This window comes from Haliaeetus leucocephalus, unplaced genomic scaffold, assembly GCF_000737465.1.
Source record: "Haliaeetus leucocephalus isolate CR32 unplaced genomic scaffold, Haliaeetus_leucocephalus-4.0 Scaffold657, whole genome shotgun sequence".
NCBI classification, from domain to species: Eukaryota; Metazoa; Chordata; class Aves; order Accipitriformes; family Accipitridae; genus Haliaeetus; species Haliaeetus leucocephalus.
In genome coordinates, this window is record NW_010973093.1 from 502243 (window position 1) to 521928 (window position 19686).

Sequence of the window (19686 nt, forward strand, 5' to 3'; positions counted from 1 at the left end):
CGGCGGAGCGCTGTCCCCGCCCGGCGCGGCCCGCCCGCCCGCCGCCTCCAAGTGGGTGCGCCTGAACGTGGGCGGCACGTACTTCGTGAGCACCCGGCAGACGCTGTGCCGGGAGCCCAAGTCCTTCCTGTGCCGCCTCTGCTGCCAGGACGGGCCCGAGCTCGGCTCCGACAAGGTGAGGCCGCGGCGGGGGCCGGCCCCCACCCCACCCCGGGACGGCGAGGCCCCGGACGACAGCCCCTCCTTCAGCCGCCTTAGCCCCCGCGGCAGCCGGCGTCACCGGGGAGCAGCGCCCCGACTCGCTCTACGGGCGGGGCGACGGTCCCGGCTGCCGGTGTCCCCGGGGCCAGCACCCCCTGACCCCGCTCTGCAGCCCCGGCAGCCCCTGACCCCACGGCGTGGACAGGCCGATCTCCACAGCAGCCCCGCGCCCACGGTCCCCGGGGCACACGTCGCTCTGACACATGCCATCTCCTTGTCCCTCGTGTCCCATTACACGGCCACAGAGGTGGCCGTGTCCCCAAGAACGGGGCTCAGAGTCTGCCCTCCACCTCCCGCGGTGACATGACTCCCCTCAAGGAGCAAACCAGCACCTTCCCACAGTGGTTATGGCAGAGAGGGAACTAGGAGGAAACCTTTGCAGAAACAGGAATTTTAATGATTTCTCACCCTGAGCACGTACGATTTTTTATTTGATATATCTCACTTTGCTCTCATAAAAGATCACAAAAGTGCACATTCCATACACGGGTGGATAGTTTTGAAGTCGTTGCACTTTATCATAAGGATTTGGCAAACAGTTATTCTTGTAATTGCAGGTTTTCTGTAGGAGCCACTGCACAAGGTTTTGTAAATATTTTGTGGGTAGGTCAGACTGAGAATTAGTTGGATCCCTTGCCATTCTGTTCAGAGTTTAATCAAAAGATAAATACTGGATGTGATCAAAATAGCAGTCACCAGCATCAGTGAGTAGAAGAGATGACATTTCAGAATGTTTTTTCACAGTTTTTTATTGCTTTAGAGCAGATTGATGGGCAAGACAAACGTTGCTTTAAAGTGATTTAAGGGAGTGATATGAAAGACTTCAGAGCTGGCTCAAGAAATGCTTTTGATTATCAATTGTTGGTTACTTGATGGCAATAGCTACTGTATTGCTAGAGACACGGCTGGTGCATTGCAATGTGCATTTTCAGTAGTAGAAAGGAGAAAAAAAGCTACTTAAACCATCATATGCTGTTAGCAAGAACTGGAGATCCAGTTTTCCACCAGAGTCTCCTAGGTAAAGTTGTCTGGAAGACAAATTTTGACAGAACACAACTGCCAGCTTTTGGTTCTTATTATTGCAGTGAAGAAAAACTGCTAAGCCCTGCTTTTCTCTCCAGGTATATAAACTCTGTTCCTAGAAGTGCTTAATCTGAAGCATCTGCCAGCATAATTGAGCTGCAATATTTGTTGAGCTGAGTTCAGATATTGGGGGGGAGGGGGGAAGTTGGTTTAAACGTGGAGTCATTAGTACACCTTTCACAGTCAAATCAGTTCAGGTTCTCAGAGAAAAACTGTTCAGTTTATTGTTTTCAACTGAAATTATTTTTTCCCTGGTACCACTTAATTATCCCTGCTTCACTCCTGTACACACTCAACAGGATGAGACAGGGGCGTATCTCATCGATAGAGACCCCACGTATTTTGGTCCAATACTGAACTACCTCCGACATGGGAAGCTCATCATAAACAAGGAGCTTGCAGAAGAAGGTAAGAGAGAAATATAAGGGAAGAACTGCAAACGCTGTTTGATAGCAGTATCCCAGAGCCTTCATCAGAAACTTGCCTGAGCGCATAAGGTTCCTGACACAGTGCTGCATAAGGGTGTGAGCAAGCCGCATCTCCCAGTAGTGCTGTTAGTACCGCTAGTTTCTCAGAAGGACGCTCATCAACAGGGATTAAATCATTAGATCCTGTGTCTTCCTGAAAGCAGAGGCCTGCAGCTTATAGCACAACCCATCGCTGCTCTGCTTAGCTCAAAGGCCTCTGTTGGCAGAGAAGATCTGATAGCACATCTCCTCTCCCTCCACAGACAGCCGTTCTCTACAAGCAGGCAGCTTCGGTGACTTTCTCCTAATGGGGCTGCGCGAACAAAATAGAGATTATACTATGAGGTTTCTGATAATCCCAGGGAAAGGGGAATAATCTTTCTTAAAGATCCTCTAAGTCACAAAAGGAGGTGACAGCTAATTGGTCATTTTCTTCCAGCCTGGGAGCATGAGATCAGTAGTACAGTCTATTCAGCATTTGGGGATTTTCTCACATCTGGGCTAGATTTGGAGTTGGGAGCAGGTGTTGCACCTTTGTAGCAGAATCATCCTCATTCTGCCCTGTACAAAGTAACAGAATTTGTCTCTACTTTTGGTTCCTTTCTCAGGGGTACTGGAAGAAGCCGAGTTTTACAATATTGCATCTCTTGTGCGGCTGGTGAAGGAGCGGATACGGGATAACGAGAACAGAACCTCTCAAGTAATGCACAGGAACATTTGTGTTATGAAGTCAGTCATTTTCTGTAGTGCAGTAGAAGGACAAGTGTGGCTGTAGACACTTCTAGTAGCAGTTCTTTGGTTTAGTAGTCATCTTTAACAGGGGGAATAAGAGCTTTTAGGTAGACCCAGGGCACAGCTAGGAAAGAGTATCCATTATGGTTTTATAAGCATAGACCACTGAGTCATCTTGTTAGCATTGTAGGGAAAGGCAATGAACAGTTAAAAAGAGGGGTCAGGAGCAAAGATGGGTAGTTATAAAGCAAAACATACTGCTTTGGTAGGTAAAGAATAGTTCAAACTCTTCCTTCTCTAAATCATTTTCTTCCCTTTATATCTGTCTCTCTGCAGCAGTTTCTCCCATTGCTGCTCAGCTGATATTAACACACCCAGTAGTTTCAATTTCAGAAGAGAATGTTTTCAAAAAGCAGTAAACAGCTTTGAAAGCCAAAGAAGCTTTGCTTTCACTGGCCCTTGGACGCCTAGAAGACTTTGAGAAGTGTGCCAACCGTATGTACCTTGTTTAGAATCGGTTGGATGGTCAGAAGGATGAAACCTCAGAAAGCCTGTGGGGCTCAGAGTTCCTCAAATAACAAGATGATGGAGCAGGAGAGGCTTATTAATTTTCTAGCTTGATACTAGTATAACAATTACTAAACTCACGCTTATATTTATTCTCCATGCTTTAGGGACCTGTGAAGCATGTGTACAGAGTCCTGCAGTGCCAAGAGGAAGAGCTCACACAGATGGTGTCCACTATGTCCGACGGGTGGAAATTCGAACAGGTACCATTACCAAAGAATGGCAGAATCCCTTTGAAAGCTGCATATGGAATAAGCAGAGTTTGCTATTAAATTGCACTTCACACTGCTCTTTTCTTCTGAATAAGCAGTCTGAACTGAGTAGCAGTCCACTTATGTAAAATAACTGACAGAGGCAGAATTCACTCAAACTGCCAAGAAAGATTTCATTTTCTCTGAGGACTTGTATCCTTGTCAAATCCCAGAGCAATTCTTCCCTTCTCTTGCATTTCATCACATATACCAGGCCTCAGTACAACAGTTTTATCCAGGAAAATTAATAGATACGTGAAAAAACACAGCACAACTTCTCTGGAAGCTCAAAGCTATGACTCCTGCGTTTGCTAAAGAGGCGCTGAGTGACATGAGAAATACACTTCCTGCAGATGCCTTTGTAATGCAGCTGGTTTCGGGGTTAGGTGTCACTGAAGTTGCGTATGGCATTAGTTCCAGATTTGGTTTCTGGAATCAAATACAGTCCTCTTATTTAGGAGGACAGCGAACTGGAAACCAGCTGGCCTGCATGTTAATGCTATATTAAGAAACTGCAGAATAGGCTCTGTGGATTACAGCTCTGCTGTCTTCCCAATTAGTCCAGCTTCAGTACAAGTGGATGTTGTGGGAAGTGTGCTGACACAAAGTGTGGCACAGGATTAGCAACAGCGCTTGCATCAATTGTTCATATATATCTGTTCCATAGTGCCTGTAAACTCCTATTGAGTAGTGGAGAGGCAGCCAAAAACTCATGCCCCTGTGAGCCACTAGCTGCTTTATGGAAATGCAGTTCTCCAACACCCAGGTTTTGCTGTCCAGAAATTTACTTACAGAATTTGTCTTTCACACACACGTATGCACCCCCAAAACCAGAAGGCTATAGGCAGTGCCCTACACAGGAATCTGCACCCTTACATCTTTCCTAGTCTTGCTTTTCAAATCTGTAACGAGAGGGTCCAGATACTAGTTAGAAGCAAATGCTAGTGCGTTCCCTTCCAGTTCCCTCCCTCCCTTTGCCATCCACAACCTCTGCACAAACCACCAAGATCTCTTCCAGCTTCCTTCCTGTACACCGCAGGCACCAGGAAAATTTCCTGCACATCCCACTCCAGCGCGCTCCCACCATCAGGAGCTGTTCTTGCCCTCCCCAGGACTTTCATTCCGTTCAAACAGCCCCAGAGGCAGCAAGCCTAAACAGGACAGATAGATGCAATGCTTTGGTCAGGGCTAGACCTCACGCCTCTCTCCAGCTGGGAGATGGTCCACACTGGGTCACAGAGCAGGAACATGGCAATGGTGCAGCACGGGATACGTCCCATGCTGAAACGGGCCCTGCTGGGAGGCACATTGTAGCTGCAGCCTATTGCCAAGGTCTTTCCCCAGATGTACAACCCAGCATGGCTTCTGCCCTCCCCCAAATCACACGTCTTGGCATGCTGAGACATGTTAGGAAAGATGGTAACAGGGGTACGTATTGGGGACAAAGAGAGCCTATTGCTAAATCTTAGCCTGGATGCCAATGACTGAACAGAGCAGACGTTCCCTTCGTGGGCTCTTTGGATCTAGTCACTTCATAACATCCAAAAGTCTCGTTCAGAAACCTGCACGAAAGCCAGGAGTGGTAAAAGCTGTTGCAGCCTTGTTGTCTGTCAGGCTTGGGTTCTCAGGGGAGCACGAGGCCTTTCAGGTTCTTTGCGTTATACCATTCAGTCCTGCTTAAATTAAGGATGGAATAGAGATTTGCTATTTCAAATGGAAATCCATTCTCCTGTCCACCTACAGTTCAGTAGTCTGGAAAATGGCTATCTTTATCAAAAGATACTTTGTGTTTGTTGAGTAAATAGTGGTGAGTGGCATTGAAATATCCGAGACCTTAAACAGTCAAGACAGGGAGCAGGGACGCAAAAGAAAAAAAAAATCCTTTTTTTATCCTGTGTCTATCTTTTGCCCTCAGCAAAAACGTCAAAACCTATTTAAAACAGCACTGGAGGTCAGTCAGTGCGGCAGCCCCCCAGGTCTTCCTGCAGCTGCACTGTAACCATATAGATAGTCTTCTGTCTAGGAAGGCTATTGACTGCATCTGTCTCATATAAATATGGAACTGTCTCTTCTAAAATCCATTAGGACATGGAAGTTAGGGTGCATGCTGCATATTAAAGTTTCCTAGATATACACAGTTGATAAGAGTCACAATGCTTTCTTCAGATTACTTAGATTTATTATCTGGAAAGCAGAACTGAGTTGTAAATGACAAATTAGCTCTGCACTCCAGGATATCCTTTTAATGTAATAATGATAAATGAAACAGATGGGATTTCTTGGATCGAGTCCAGACCCCTCGTCACAACAGTAATAGAATATAATCCCATTTATACAGATATCAAACTCCATCTTGACAACATCTACGTAAAGAATGGTGCCAGTTTGCCACATGTCCCCTAGTTATCTAACATCTGTCTGTGGTAAAGAATTGCCTTTCCAGTTTTTATACATCAAAGTCACAAGGCAAGTTGAGAGCTGAGTTCAACATAGTCTGGACCAGGAAGTCTGCATTGCCTGCCCCATATCTGAATTAGCTGGATATTATATATTGCAAAACCTATTGCAAAATCTGATGTGTTTTTCCTTTTTCTGCCCTCAGTAATTGGAGAATGTTCTGTTATGTTCAGCATTACAGTTTTAGGCTGGAATTTCTTCCTGGGGCTCCAGGTGCCACCAGAGGGCTCTGGAGCTCGGCTGTATCCCTGCCTTACGCACACAGGAAAGCCTGTGACACAGGAGGCTACAGGTCCAGAACGGGTCTCACTGGACAGTCGTACCTCACAAGGCTATTGTAGGAATAAAGCAAGAGTCAAGACTTATTGATAGTTACCTTGGCTGTCTCCTGTTGCACAGCTGATCAGCATTGGATCTTCCTATAACTACGGGAACGAAGACCAGGCAGAATTCCTCTGCGTTGTGTCCAGGGAGCTCAACAATTCTACCAATGGCATTGTCAAGGAGCCAAGCGAGAAGGCAAAGGTAAGGCATCTGCTCAGCTGTATTGACTTGAATTCCCCTATGCAAAGAAAAAGCCCTTCTTACACTAGCAGATCCATAATTTGCAGTAGCAATTCTGTGTACCAGCTCTGCTATTTCCTCCTGTATGTGTGATCTTCCCTTCTTGGAAGATTTCACATTTTACTGTAGGATGAGAGCTAAGGCTCTTTGTACACTTCAAATTAAGACAAAAAAATTGGAGGAAAGAGGTAGACTTGAAAAAGGACAGCATAGCAAGAACCTTTGAGATTGGTCACATTTTTGTGGTTGAAGGATGCTGCAGAATGTTGCAGGGAGGGACAAGCTTTTTTTTCCTCTTTCAATCCCCTCTTTTTTTTTTTTTTTTCCCCCCAGGATAGCAACAAAAGGTGACATTCTTAACTCCTGGCAGGCAGCTAAACAGGATTTCTAGAGAAGGGGCTCAGTCAGCTTTAACCAGCCTGTCATTTGTTACAGTAGCATAAAAGCCAGCAAGCTACTCTCACTTTAGTCCATCTTTCCTTTCTCTGCAAAAAACCAAGGACTCTGAACATGAACTTTTGCATCTAAGCTTGTCCAAGGTATTTACAGAAGCTCTTTTCTTTTTCAGATTCTTCAAGAGCGGGGATCCCGGATGTAATTCAAGTGTCCACTCCGTTAAAACTCCCAGATGTCAAAAGGGCAGTCTAGCTGGGCAGAGCATCTCTCCGCAATGCAACCTTGCCCTTGTACAGTAACCAAGCTAATGCAAAGCAAAGCCGAGCCTGTCCTGCCAACGGCGAATAATTCTGGTCATAACCAAAGGCTTCCCTCTTACCCTGGAAACCAAGGAAGGAAAAGACTCTTCCAGTTGGATAGTCCTTTCCACAAGTATTTGTTTTATTTTCTTGGCCAGCGCTGTATTGAATTTTTCCAACAACGGCTGGGCCGGATTCCCAGTCGGAGCCTTTGCGAAGGTTGCTCAGGTCCACAGGCCCTTGTAATCAGTGCCACCTTCCACAGGCTGGCATCGGTGGGAAGATCTGTATTTGAGCTGTGCCATTTCTTGCACCCAGGTCTGCCACCAGAAAGTGCAGGGACCTTGCAGTGCTCCCCCTCCTGTCAGCCAGCCCCCCCAAATCAGAAGAACAGGGCTTTAAAAGGAGGAACAAAACAACCACTCGTAAAAAACCCACACCAACTTTTCCATTCTTGCTTTGTATTTGTTCCTTGTTCAATTCCTAAGAGCTGAGTTTAGATACTAAGGGGAGGGGAGTTGTGTGTACATCTAACACAGGTCTCGTTGTTAACACTATTGCATATGGGCTCCTGGCATTTTCCAAAGCCCATTACTTCGCATGCATAAACAGAGAGACCTGTGTTCACCCAGAACAGCGATAGAGTGATAGTTTTGTCATCTACACTTCTCTGCTGAAGAAGAGTGGTGACATGTTCCTCTCCAATACCCTGCCACGGCCATATCTTAGCCTGGTGCAAAGTCACAAGGTTAGGGACTTGTTGCTGCCAAGTTCAGCTTTGCCTTGTTTGTCTCCAGCAGCGTGGGCTCTCTGTCTCCTTCCTTCTCACCAAGGGAGGACTTCAGGCAGAATTTCTTTTGTACTGTAGCAAGCAGGTAGGTTTGTTTTAACCCATGAGATCCTTTGCGGAGGAGATCCCCTATTTACATGCAGTGATTTACCTGCAGCCCCCTCATGTCCCCACCTTTAAGAGATCACCTCAAATTGCAGAGGGGCATCACAGAGTTGGGGTGGGGGGGTTTGGTGAAAAGTTGCCAAACTGTTGTAATGTTTCTTGTCCAAAGTGATGTGTCGACTTCTGTGACTTTTCTTTCTTTTTTTTTTTCTTTTCCTTTTTTTTCTTTTGGAATGCCTTGGATGGATGTGCAAAATGTTCGTTTGTGCCTCTCTTGAATTCTAATCTTAGCCAAACTGCAGTCACTGGTTCCCCTCTGTTCATCCGTGCCATCCCTAACCAAGGGCATGTCCCTTTTAGTCTGGTAAATGGAATTTCTTAGGAATTTGCTGCATGTTCTTCCCTTTTCATCCTGGCTTTGTTCTTTGTAGCCTAAGTGTCCAGACACTTGGGTCTTTTTGAGTCAAGTCCCAAACTGACATCAAACGCAAAGCTTCAGAGATGCTGGAATTCAGAGACATTGACAAGCTCAGAGCAGGTGTTTCTCAATAAGGTATCAGAAAATTCCTCACTTGGACTGAGGAGTTGGGCTCCTTTCTGGAGGACTTCAGCTACCTGTGGTCTCCGTAAAGATTTGACATAGAATTAGGTAGGTTCCCCATCTTATCACTTGTTGCTGACAGGGCCTTGCAGCAGCATTACCAACAGTCAGTCCAACAACCAGTTGAGCAAACAAGACGTGCAGCAAAGACACTGAGTGGTGCTGCTGCACTCTGCCTCTTTTCAGTCCTGTACGTACTCTTGCCTGTCCTGTCCCATCCTGCTTTGCCAATGTACCTCCTCCGGTGGAGGCTTTGCCTCATTCTCAAGACAGACTGGTTAATTTATCTGTGCTAGTTTAATCCTGGTAACAACGGACCGTGCCAAATGTCTTTGAATTCACGTTGTGTCAGTTACAGGCTGTTGAAACGCAGCTGGCTTGCCATCACGCTGAAGAACCCAGCTCTTCTTCCCTCCATCTTCCCTGTTTATAATGTGGTGAGATGGTATTGGTGTGATTAGACCGTACGCCTTGGCTGGGCCTATATAACACTGTGATGTGTATAGATATCTCTCCTCTGTCGGTATCTTGTAGCCTCAGTCATTGTCCGTCTGTGCTCACAGCTAAGAAATCAAGAAGCACATGTATGCAAGTTAGCAGCCTAAAAAGCCCTTTAACACTCTCATCTGTCTTCTTTCCCTTCCTCAGAGGAAGGAGTTTCTGGGAACTGGTCAAGAAATATCAAACTAAAGGCAGCAGGAACTGGTTGAGCTCAACATGTCACATCGATGCCAGCTGAGCACCTTGCTTTTCAAACCATGGAGCTCAAAGCAACAGTAGTTGCAAAGGGAGACCTTCTGTCCAGTACAACTCAAGTAGATAAAAGTGATACCTCCTTGCTTTTTTTGCATCACCAAAAATGCCATATGTAGTGAAGCCCATGAGAGGATTGCCTGATGCAAAAGTGATGCCATCACTCTCCCCTCTGAGCCACAGAGCCCCAAAATTACCGTTACCAGTTGAATGGAACAGTACTCACGTGCACAGGAAAGACTATCAAAGTTGCATCTCGGTTTTCCCCTCCACACTGCTTTCTGCAGTGAGGACGTGCCAGGGGATTGAAGACTTTAGGTTCAATTGCAGAGTCTTTTAAGTTCAAAAGAACAAGTTCATGGTAGAAAACCAATCATTGGTACTGGACACTCAAGTTTTGGGTGACATTTAGGACCAGGCATGAAGTCCATCCAGAGCAGGTACATTCCAAGTGAAGGATTTCTCCTTTCCCAACTGTGCTACGTCACCTTTACCCTGAGACCAAGGCTGGTCTCAGCATTATGCACCAGTTGCATCCCTTCTGTGCTCGAGAACAGGGCTTTTCCTTCCATTGCCTTTCACTCAGTCACAACTATATCAAAACTAGTGCTGAATTAGGATGAAATTTGTCCCATTCACTCTAAAAAAGGTAGCATGTTGTGATGAGTAGGGTAGGTCAGCAGGGGTAGATCTACTGGCTATCCAAGAGTGCATGTGCCTCTTGGGAAGCTTCGCTGTAAAGCATTAATCCTGGGAATGGACAGTATGACACTTTGGGTTTTTTTAAACTGTCCCAGTGGCCTAAATTGTTCCATTATGGCAAGACTGGAAATATCCTCTTAAAGTGTCTTTGTTTCTGCACATTTTTAAAAATCGATTTTTCTCAGGGGTGACTGAGTGGGCTGAGGCAAAGGGGGCATGGTTCGCTGCGGGGCGGTGGGACGGAGCAGCTCCCCAGTCCTGCAGCTGGGCCGTGGGCTCCTCCCCTCGCGTTTGCCTGCAAACCCAGAGGTTTTGTACAGTTTGTCACGTGTCAGTGCCCTTTGCTACTGTTTCTCTTTGTTTATTAAATGTGTTTGAATAACAGTTGAGATGCTGTGATTAATTTTTTTTTTCAATAAAGATTCTGAAATGGGTTTGAAAAGTTTCAACAAACAGTCTGCAGCCTGCTGCTTTCTCTGCATCCATTTGCCACCTTACCACACAAATACTACAGTATGGGGAAAGAAACGTGCAAATTGTGTACCTGCTTCTGACTCTGTTTATAACAATGATTTGCTAAGAGGAGAATATAATTAGATTTTGGAGTCTTTCTAGGTTGCTTTCAGAGAAAAAGGCAAACTGAAGCATGTTTCTGATTTTTTGTTACACAAAAGAATCTGAACTTCTACATTGATCTTTACCATTTCCACTGACGACCACAAGCAAGTAGAACGTTAACACAAGCATTAAATGTGACTAGCTAAGAAAGGAAGAGGATTTTTTTGTCAGCTTCCGTTTGCTAAACCCCTACTCAACGCTAGACCAGCACACGTGGCAAAAGGGTCTGATCATTTCAGACAGCTTTGCCCCTTCCTCTGCCACAAAAGGGCCATGCTGAACATCTGCAGAAGCTTGCAAACAGCTCTCCACTTTCCACACAAGACCAAAGATACAAGGTTCTTGCCATCACCAAGACAAATGGAATGAACATGAGAAAAATAAAGTGGAGTTTCTTAAAGCTAGCTTCCCCTGGTGTTCTGAGCCTGCAGCTGACTGCTGGGCAATAGACTGCCCTGGGCATGTGGCATTAGCCCAGAAACACTGGAGGATGTTTTAAATAGTTGGTCTATTACCTCCACCCCGAAAGCCGCCAGCCTTCCCCACGTTTGTGACCTTAGCGAGACCGGTGGATTAGCTGAGATTTAGGTTCTTTCCTGTTTACAGAGTGTTGCAATTCAGAAACGCTTGGAACACAGAGATACCAACAGACGGACAAGCAGCAGGGAGGCAGAGAGGCAAACCAGTCAAGCTTTGGTGATGCCAAAAGTTGGGCAACATTGACAATTCAGGCCCAACATGGGGAAAAGGAGGAGGAGGAGCAAAGACATAAGTGAAGAATGGGAAAATTTGGATTAATTTAGTCTTACTTTTGACTACAAGTGGCTGTTGCCTGCTGTAGCTACTCTGAAGGCTGCTCTGCAGGCACGCTGCCTGCCTCCATCCCGACCACAACAGGAGCCTCAAAGCAACAGAGTAGGGAGGGGGTTGGCACGTCCCCAAACCAGGGTTTAACACCAACGTGGTGGAAGAAGACAAGACTGTCCCCCCACAGGGAGCTCAGCAGCATGGGGGGCAGAAACCATGGCTGAGCCAAGTCACCACGTAGCATGGGTTGATTGAAGACGGTACTTTTCAAACCTCCTTGACTCCATCCCCACATCTCTGTTCCAGACCTGACTGCAGGTCTGGACTGCCAGTGAACTTGCCCAAAGTCAAGCCATGCTCAAGTGCCGGCAGCATCTTGGGCAGAGATGGAAACTGCAGGGCTGGCACTGCTGACGCCACATGCATATTTGATCACATTCACAAGTTAGGACTTGTCAGCAGAAATTCAAATTACAGCCAGCATTTCAGGCCTGCAGCCATAACCTCTCTGCTCTCCCACTTTAGGACTGTCCTATAAGGCCATGTAGGCAGGAAGAGCCTTTGTGCAGGACCTTTAACCAGCTCCAGGTCCACCAGGCAGGTGGTTCCTCTAACAAAGCTATATCACCATGCAGAAGACACAAGCGTCACTCAGCGTTTTCTGCAGAAACCACAAGCTGGAGCCACCAAGCCTTTGCGCAATCCCTTGCTTTCCCATCCAAGGCTGTGCAACCCACTTAACTCCTTTTAAAAACAATTTCTTTACTTCTTGCTGCAGAAAACACAGGCGATGCCCCAGCATTACCAAGTGGTGAGAGGTTGTACTGGATTGGCAGCAGCGCTGCATGTCTTACCTTACCCAGAATAAGAATGAACCCAACACACCACCTCTGAATAAGCAGGTCCTGTTGTTGCCAGGGGCCAGGCCAAAACTCAGCCATCCCTGTCGCCAAAACCCAGGCAGCTCTAGATCTGTTGCAGCAGCAGGAGAAGGGAAAGAGGGGGACGGTTTGCAGCAGAACTGGCCTCAGCAGAGAGTTAAGGCCCTGGCTCTTGGCTGGGTTTGTCAGAGCACCCCAGGCTGCCTCCGAACCCTGCTGCCCCGAGAAGATGCAGGATGCTCAGTGGAGGCACCTTCCCAGGGACAAGCAGCTCCTGTGGGCAAGGGGCTCCATCCCTGGGGCTGTGCCACCACCAAGGCAGGAGGCAGCACAAAAACACCCAAGTAGCTTAGTAGCTACAGGTGGCAGGATTTAGTCCCTCCTACCCCACAGAGGCAACTGGGGGAAATAAATTCCCCAGGTGGCTTTGCCAGGTGCTTGGGAGGAAGATGAGTAACGAAACATAGCTGAGATTTCGCGATAGCCACAGAGTAAAGGCAATAAGTAGCGCACGCACCCGAGCTGCAGCAGATGGACTTTAAAACCCCTTTATCATCCTTTTCTGCATTGGAAAGGGCATAAAAGGAGCAGTCCCACATCCGTCCTCTGGAAGGAAAGGCTCAGGCTCCTGCCAGGGCTGAGCCCACCCCAGCCACCACGCTGTGGCCGGGGGCCACCTGCCTCCCTGGTGCTGGGGCTCACCTCACCACAATAGCACAGAACTCCCATTAGTCACCCCAGCCGGCAGCTCGGCTTGCCCCTGCCAGTTTTGCCTGTAGCACAATTCATTTGTTTTTCTGACCTGCCCGCTCATGTCTGTGGACAGAGAGGAAACCCGAATTGACGTTACAGATAGGAAAGGGTTTTAGCAGCATTAAGGCACCTATCAGCATCTGACTGCTTGGCCTGGGGCTCCAGCAAAAAGCAGTGGAAACTGTTGCTGCATTTCCCCTCTCCGCACACGTCTGGGAGGGTGAAACCCAGTGCTGCAGAGGTCTGGCCACAGCCATAAATGCATCTTGCACAACACATATGCTCTTCTGCTCTGCCTCAGGCTCTCATGTAAAGACGAAGGTCAGTTCGTCACTTACCCACTCACCTTCACCCGGAACAAAGTAATCAAGCCAGATCTATTTGCAGACAGAAAGCCTGCAGATATTTTCAACCCAGCTTACTGACATGTTTGGGAAACAAGAACCTTAGCCATGTCCTTCCCCCTAGATCTGGTTTGGAGACAGTCACTGAAGGTTTAGCCCAACTTTCATATGGGCAAATAACCCCCACGTACCCTCTCCTTTCCAGGGCTGGAGAAACACATTGGTTTCTCCAAACCACAGTAAAGGAGCTGCAATCCCCTAGCAATTGCCTTTAGATCGTGGTATAACAGATGAGCAAAGGTATTGATATTTGACCTTCTGGCAATATTTCCTATTAGAGGCCCCCATCCCTCCTACGGGTTCCCCAGACTTCAGCAGATGGGAGTCTGATACAAGTCCATCATCAGTCTGAAGCGTGAGGAGTTCTCAAGTTTCATGGGTCTCGCACAGATCCTCAGTGAGCTGACAGCTCAGCTGGTCTCTGTGTCACCAAGAAAATCCTTGGGAAAGGTGAGCACCTTCCACCCATGATTTAGCTCAGGGCAGTCTGGGCAGCAGGTCCTTCAGCACAGCCAGGAAAACACACACCAGTGATCTTGATGAATTCAAATGACAGTGGCTAAAAATGAGGAAAAATGTTTGGGCAACCAAGCAAAGAGCCAGGCCCTTAACCCAGGCACTGAGTTCAAGATGTCTCAGAAAAGCAGGCAGATTAGTCACTAAAGGGCTAGGAAATACTCAATGAACAGTCATCCTCATCCTAATATTTCAGTGGATTTTCATCTAAAATTTGAATGCAGAGAAACATATAAAAAGTAAGGAGGAGATGGTTGTATTTGCCAAACCAAAGGGGTTTTGCCTATGAAACAAATGCTCAAGCCCACATTTTGCTCTTTCCACACACACCCCGACAAGATGACCCTAAGGCACAAAGCGACCTGCACTTCCCAGGGGGATGAAGAGCTCCTGTCTTTCCTTTTCCAGGAATCACAAGGCTGAACATTTTGATCCCTCTGGGTGTGGGCAGGAAGAGCCTAGGTGTCGGCACTAAGTTATTCTATCTCCTTTCCTGCCCTGTTGTGACTTCTAGGCATCACCTGCACCTTCCTTAGAGCAATCGTCCTTGGACAAGAGATCTGAGCAGGACCTGGCTGGGATGACAGAGGACCTGCTGAGAGCAGCACAGCCAAAGCTGCTTCTTTTGGCTCACTGGAGCCCAAAACCCTGCTGGCTTCCTAAAAACCATGCTCCACAAGTTCTGGCTGTGCACCTTCAATCCCCCACAACCTCCTACACCAGCTCCAAGAATCCAGTAGCCAGCCACAGGGAAACACTTCCCTTGATCCTTCCCCCACTAAATCCCATATTCCTCATTAATAAAAGCCAAGGTAAATGACAATCAAGAGCTTGACAGGTAAGATCTGCTACAGGGAAACCTCCTTGCCACTGCTCAGGGTCCCCAGATGTCAGTCCATGGGAGAGATGGGCTGCAGCACGGTTAGACTCTCACCCACAGCTGCAACACAGCCCATTGCACCCACCCCGTGCCACAACCTCATCTACTGGCTAGAGTTTTCATGCAGCTAATGATAAGGTAACTCCATTTCTTCAAAAGCCCCACTTTTCAGGGAACACACCAGCCTCCCTCACCTTCACAAATGCAGGAAATTGCTGAAAGAAAAGCACCAGCAGCTTCCAGATATCCTCAATAACCTCAGCCAGGTTCCTATCAAAGACCTCCGTCCGTTTGGGTAGTCCTGTGTCAGCATTGGTCCCTGTCTCTGTCCCGCTTCCAAGGCAGCACAAACCCACAGCACAGGGCAACGTGGCAGGTCAGGGCGGCACACAGCACGAGCCAGAGCCACTTCCAAAGCCACTTCCAGCATGAATTTACACAAGCACATCTTTTGCAAACTCATCTCCGGAGCCAGCCCCATTGCCTTGGGAAGAGCTGCCCTTCCTGGCACCGACCTCCCTGCCTACTGCACAAAGCACAGGCTCTGGGAAAGCCACAGGCAGCAACCGGGGGGGGGGATGGCAGCAGTCAGGAGGGCAAGGGCCAGCTTGCACACCAACCATTTGCAATCACCCACCAGCTGGAGATTTGCCATCAGGTTAAAGAGAAGGGACAAGCCACATCTTGCTGGATTCCTGCAAGCTGATGGGAGCTGTCAGTGCGTGCTCTGGTGCCAGCTGCCTCCTCATCCCCCATTTCCCACCTCCACACCAAGCAGTGTTATCCCCAGTACTGGCTAATGGTCATTAAACCTGGTCCCAAAAGTGGGATTTCTCACCTGGTGTTACACCCACATTCTTGGTGACTAATGTGCACAAAACAGCCAGGCAGATCCAAAGTCAAGCCAGGAGAGCAGAAAACAGTGGTGAGACAGATCGAAGACCAATCTAGGCAAGGAGCTGGGCTTAAGTGTAGCTGGGGGAAAAAATGGGGTGGAGGGCGTGTGAGAAGAGGCCCCAGATGAGGCTGGTCAGGCTAATTAAGACCTATTAGTGCAGGCAGGACCCTGCTGCCCTTGGTAGGGGAAGGACATGGGAGCAATGCAATGGGAACTGCTTGGGAAACTCATGATAAACCAGCACTTCCCCCATCCTTGGCACAGTCCCATTTTCTCAGCACCAGCAGAGCTGGTCTGTAGGGGTTTTGCCAGGATTGTTCAGATCCTGTCCCTGCTTCAGTCTCAGGCCAGGAATCTGTTTTCAGGTGCTCTGAGAGCTCAGTTTTTGCTGGGTCTGTCTGGGTTCAAGAGAAGAATCAGAGCAGGAGTTTAATTTGGGACTGAACCTGGGGCAGGAATAGCTCCCTGCCCTGAACTGCTCCGCAGTCCCACAGCTGAAATGTCACTTAGTTTTCCTTTTTTTTAAAACAAACAAACACACCCCCCCCACTTCCTCTGTGAGATTCCATCTGTTGGATGATTTGCTAATCTGGATCTCTGGAACAAATTCAACTAGTCTTTCTCAAAAACAATTTGCAAGCTCTGAAGCATTTGCACTTTGGTTTCCAGGCAAATGGTCCGCCCCAAAACTGCTGCTGAGGCTCCTGAGCTCGGGACTGGCTTACGGAGCCATAACATGCCGGTAAGGACATGCACAGAGCCAGGGACTTGCAGCCACCTCCATCGTGCCCTAGGCACAGCCTGTCCCTTAAGGTCTGCAAGCGACTGCTGACAAGTGACATCCCGCAGACACAAGCCTGTAGTGTTGGGCCAGGCTGTGCCACTTGGGCCAATGCTTTAATCAGAGCTAGATCTGGATTCTCTGCCATCAACTTACTGGGTGACCTTGGAAAAGTCAGCTGGGATGTAATACAACCTACCTGGGAGAGGATGGCAAAGCAAGCCAAGATCTCAGGATGAAAAGGTACTTGAAAAGGTACTTAAAAAGTCACTTATAAAGGTATTTACCAAGAGAAGTGTTTGACTTTCCTACCCCCAACAGACACTGAGTACTGAGTGACCCCAAAAAACAGTTTACCACCCTCCTCAGCTTACAGTAAACATCTCATTTCTGTGCATGCAGTTTATTTTACACATTCATAAAATACATGTCCAGCCCACACGGGGCTGAGCTGGGGCGGCAGGAGGATGCTGCTGCAAGACACGCAGCAGGATACAGAGGCCTAATGTACCACGAACAAGAAACTTTGTTCTCCATTTCCATCCCTGCTGCCAAGCCACAGGCATCGCCTGGTCTCTGAACGCCGCTCCAAGCCCCATTGCTGGAGGCAGCGGTTCTGCCTCCCCCCCAGCCACACTCCTGACTTCCCTGCTGGACCCTGCTGCTGGGTCTCCCTCCTGAGCAGCTGTAGGGGAGAAGTGGACTGCTCTTCTCACCCCAGAGGTATCTACCAGCTGCAAGCTTTTACTGAGGACAAGATACAGAGATCATCATCATCATTTGCAGGCTAAATATAAACCTCTTTCTAGGAGGTGAGCTACATATATGCCCCAGGCCCTTGTGTTTCTCAGCATAAAGGGCTGCCTGCCCTTGCAGGGAGCAGCCAGCAACCTTCATGCCAGCAGCTGCTTGTCCCCCATTACAGCTGAGGGAAACTGAGGCACAGAGAGAATCACTGTGAGCACTCCTGGTCTGCTGCCATGAGCAACTATTAGGGCTGTTCCATCACAACTAGGGAAATCCAAGAAGGCTTGAATGCTGGTGTCCTGGGGGTCACTGAAGAAAACGTTTGGACCTGAACAAGAGAGAATTAGCTCATCAGGGAAGACAGTGACTGGCAGAGAGTGTGTAAGAAGCTGTGTTGACTTGCTGACTCGACATCACTGCTGCCTCGACATCCTGTTGTTGTAGGGGAGTACGCACAAGATGTCCCTGAAGAAGCCACCACGTCCGCACCTGCCGAGCTGTGCTTGCCCACGAGCAAGGTGAAGAAACCACCATGAGCACCTGGGCATGTGCCCATGGAGGAACAGAGGGCGGCACATAGGATAATGAGTTCTGTGGAAGTGGGTGGACTTTTCAGAGAACTTGTGGGGACTGGAACAATAAAAGAACTGCGTACTCCCCTCTCGGGTGGAAGACCCAAACCTGGAAGACATCTGAAGGACTGTAACACCTGGATCTGAAGGAAAGACACCTGACTGGCAGCAGAAGAACCCAACCCTCCATCACCGGCATCGGAACCGACTCAGCAGGACATTGCTGGATTCGTGGTGGTGGTGGTAACTAGTCTTGCTACCTCTCTTCCATTCTCTTGCTTAGGTCTGCCTCTTTTTCTTCTTCCTCACTGTTCTATTGCAGTTACTGATTGCTGTAGGAAATAAAAGTTGTAAGGTTGTACAGCATCTGACCTTGTTTGTGTCTTAATCTCGCTCTTGGGATCATTTAACAACCCTCCCCGATATTGGATCAGGACAGAGTGGCTGGAAAGAAAGACTGAAACCATCCACGGCACCCATGTGTCCCCAGGCATTGCACCAGCTGGTAGAGGGAAGCACCTTTGCACTAGTTCATCTGCTCCCAACAAAAGCACGCTGTTTGCAGTAGGCACCCAGGTGTGGCTATTGCTATGAACTTCAATCCTATTCCCAACACTATCAGCACAAGATGATCACATGCATGTGAAAATCTGCCTGTGTTTCGCAGATGTCCCTGGTCTCATGTTCACTGCTCAACACCAGGAGCAGGTTGCCTGAGAACATCAAGCCCATAGAAGCACGAAAACACACACTAGCCCTCCACGTTTGCACTGTCCATCCTATCCGGTTACCTTGGGAAGGGTTAAACCAAGGTTTTACGGCAGTGCTGTTGTTCAGTATGGCACAGCCGGGTAAGCCAGTGCTGGAACAAACTTGTTCCTTTACCTTTATGCAAGCAGAATGCAGTGAGGAGGCCATGCAGCACTTGGCAGCACATCTCCAGGGTCCTTGCAGCGACCATGCAGGTTAGGCTGCCCAGGGGAAAAGGTGTCCTGCAGCCAGGGGCAGAAAGTGGATGAAAGCCACGGCATCTGCAGCCCCACTGGAGAGTCCTCCCCAGTGAGCAGGCACACAGGGAAATGTGAGGGGACCCAGAAATGTTCTGCTAGACAAATCAAGACTTGGACAGGGCAGCTGGGAACAGAGAGGAGCTATGCTTCTGCCTTTTTTTGCAGGTTTGCTGTTGCCGGGGAGAGGTTTTAGGCTGTCATCCAGCTAATTCACACCAGAGAGACAAGCACTTGAATTAGTTGCATTATCTGCGCCTAGCTAAAGTGGACAAAGGATTAAAGTGTGCTGAGCACCACCACCGTGATTTGCATCTCACAGCCCCTTCCCACGGGCCCCCTCCGCTCCCGGCCTTTTTTTTTTTTGGCTGTGAGCCAGCCAGCTTAAGAGCCCTGTTTGCAGAAGTGATGCCTAGGTTAATATTGCAAAAGACTTCATCAAAGCTTTTAGTTGCTACTGAAGCAGAAGTATCTAACCGTGGGCCATGAGCTGACCAGGCTGCGCACACAGTGGATGAGCCGTCCGCGCCGCGCACGCAGCCACGCGCTTGCTACCCTTCGTTTGACCAATTCTGGTCTCAGCCTGAGGTATGAAACTCACTTTCTGCCACCATGGCATATTTGAAATAATGAGCAAAAATCAAACTATTATTCAATTTTAGAGCTGCACACAAAACTCAAATATAGCTATTGTTTTAGGGAAAAAACACTATTTGAATGCTAAATAAATATTGCACTGTGCAGTGACCTTATGGGCACTTTTTTTGAGCTCATCCTGCTGCCAAAGATTTTTT

The 19686-nt window shown here is 48.1% G+C and overlaps 1 protein-coding gene across 1 annotated transcript in view; it reads left to right on the top strand.

Annotated features, from left to right (window-relative positions):
* Positions 1 to 10470, top strand: part of KCTD2 (potassium channel tetramerization domain containing 2) — a 10592-nt gene extending 122 nt beyond the window's left edge. The window contains exons 2-7 of the mRNA XM_010579470.1: positions 9 to 175; positions 1644 to 1752; positions 2420 to 2511; positions 3218 to 3313; positions 6218 to 6343; positions 6951 to 10470. Of these exons, the coding sequence (XP_010577772.1) occupies positions 9 to 175; positions 1644 to 1752; positions 2420 to 2511; positions 3218 to 3313; positions 6218 to 6343; positions 6951 to 6980 (620 nt within the window). The 3' untranslated portion in view covers positions 6981 to 10470. The remainder of the gene's footprint in view (positions 1 to 8; positions 176 to 1643; positions 1753 to 2419; positions 2512 to 3217; positions 3314 to 6217; positions 6344 to 6950) is intronic.
* The last annotated feature ends 9216 nt before the right edge of the window (positions 10471 to 19686 follow it).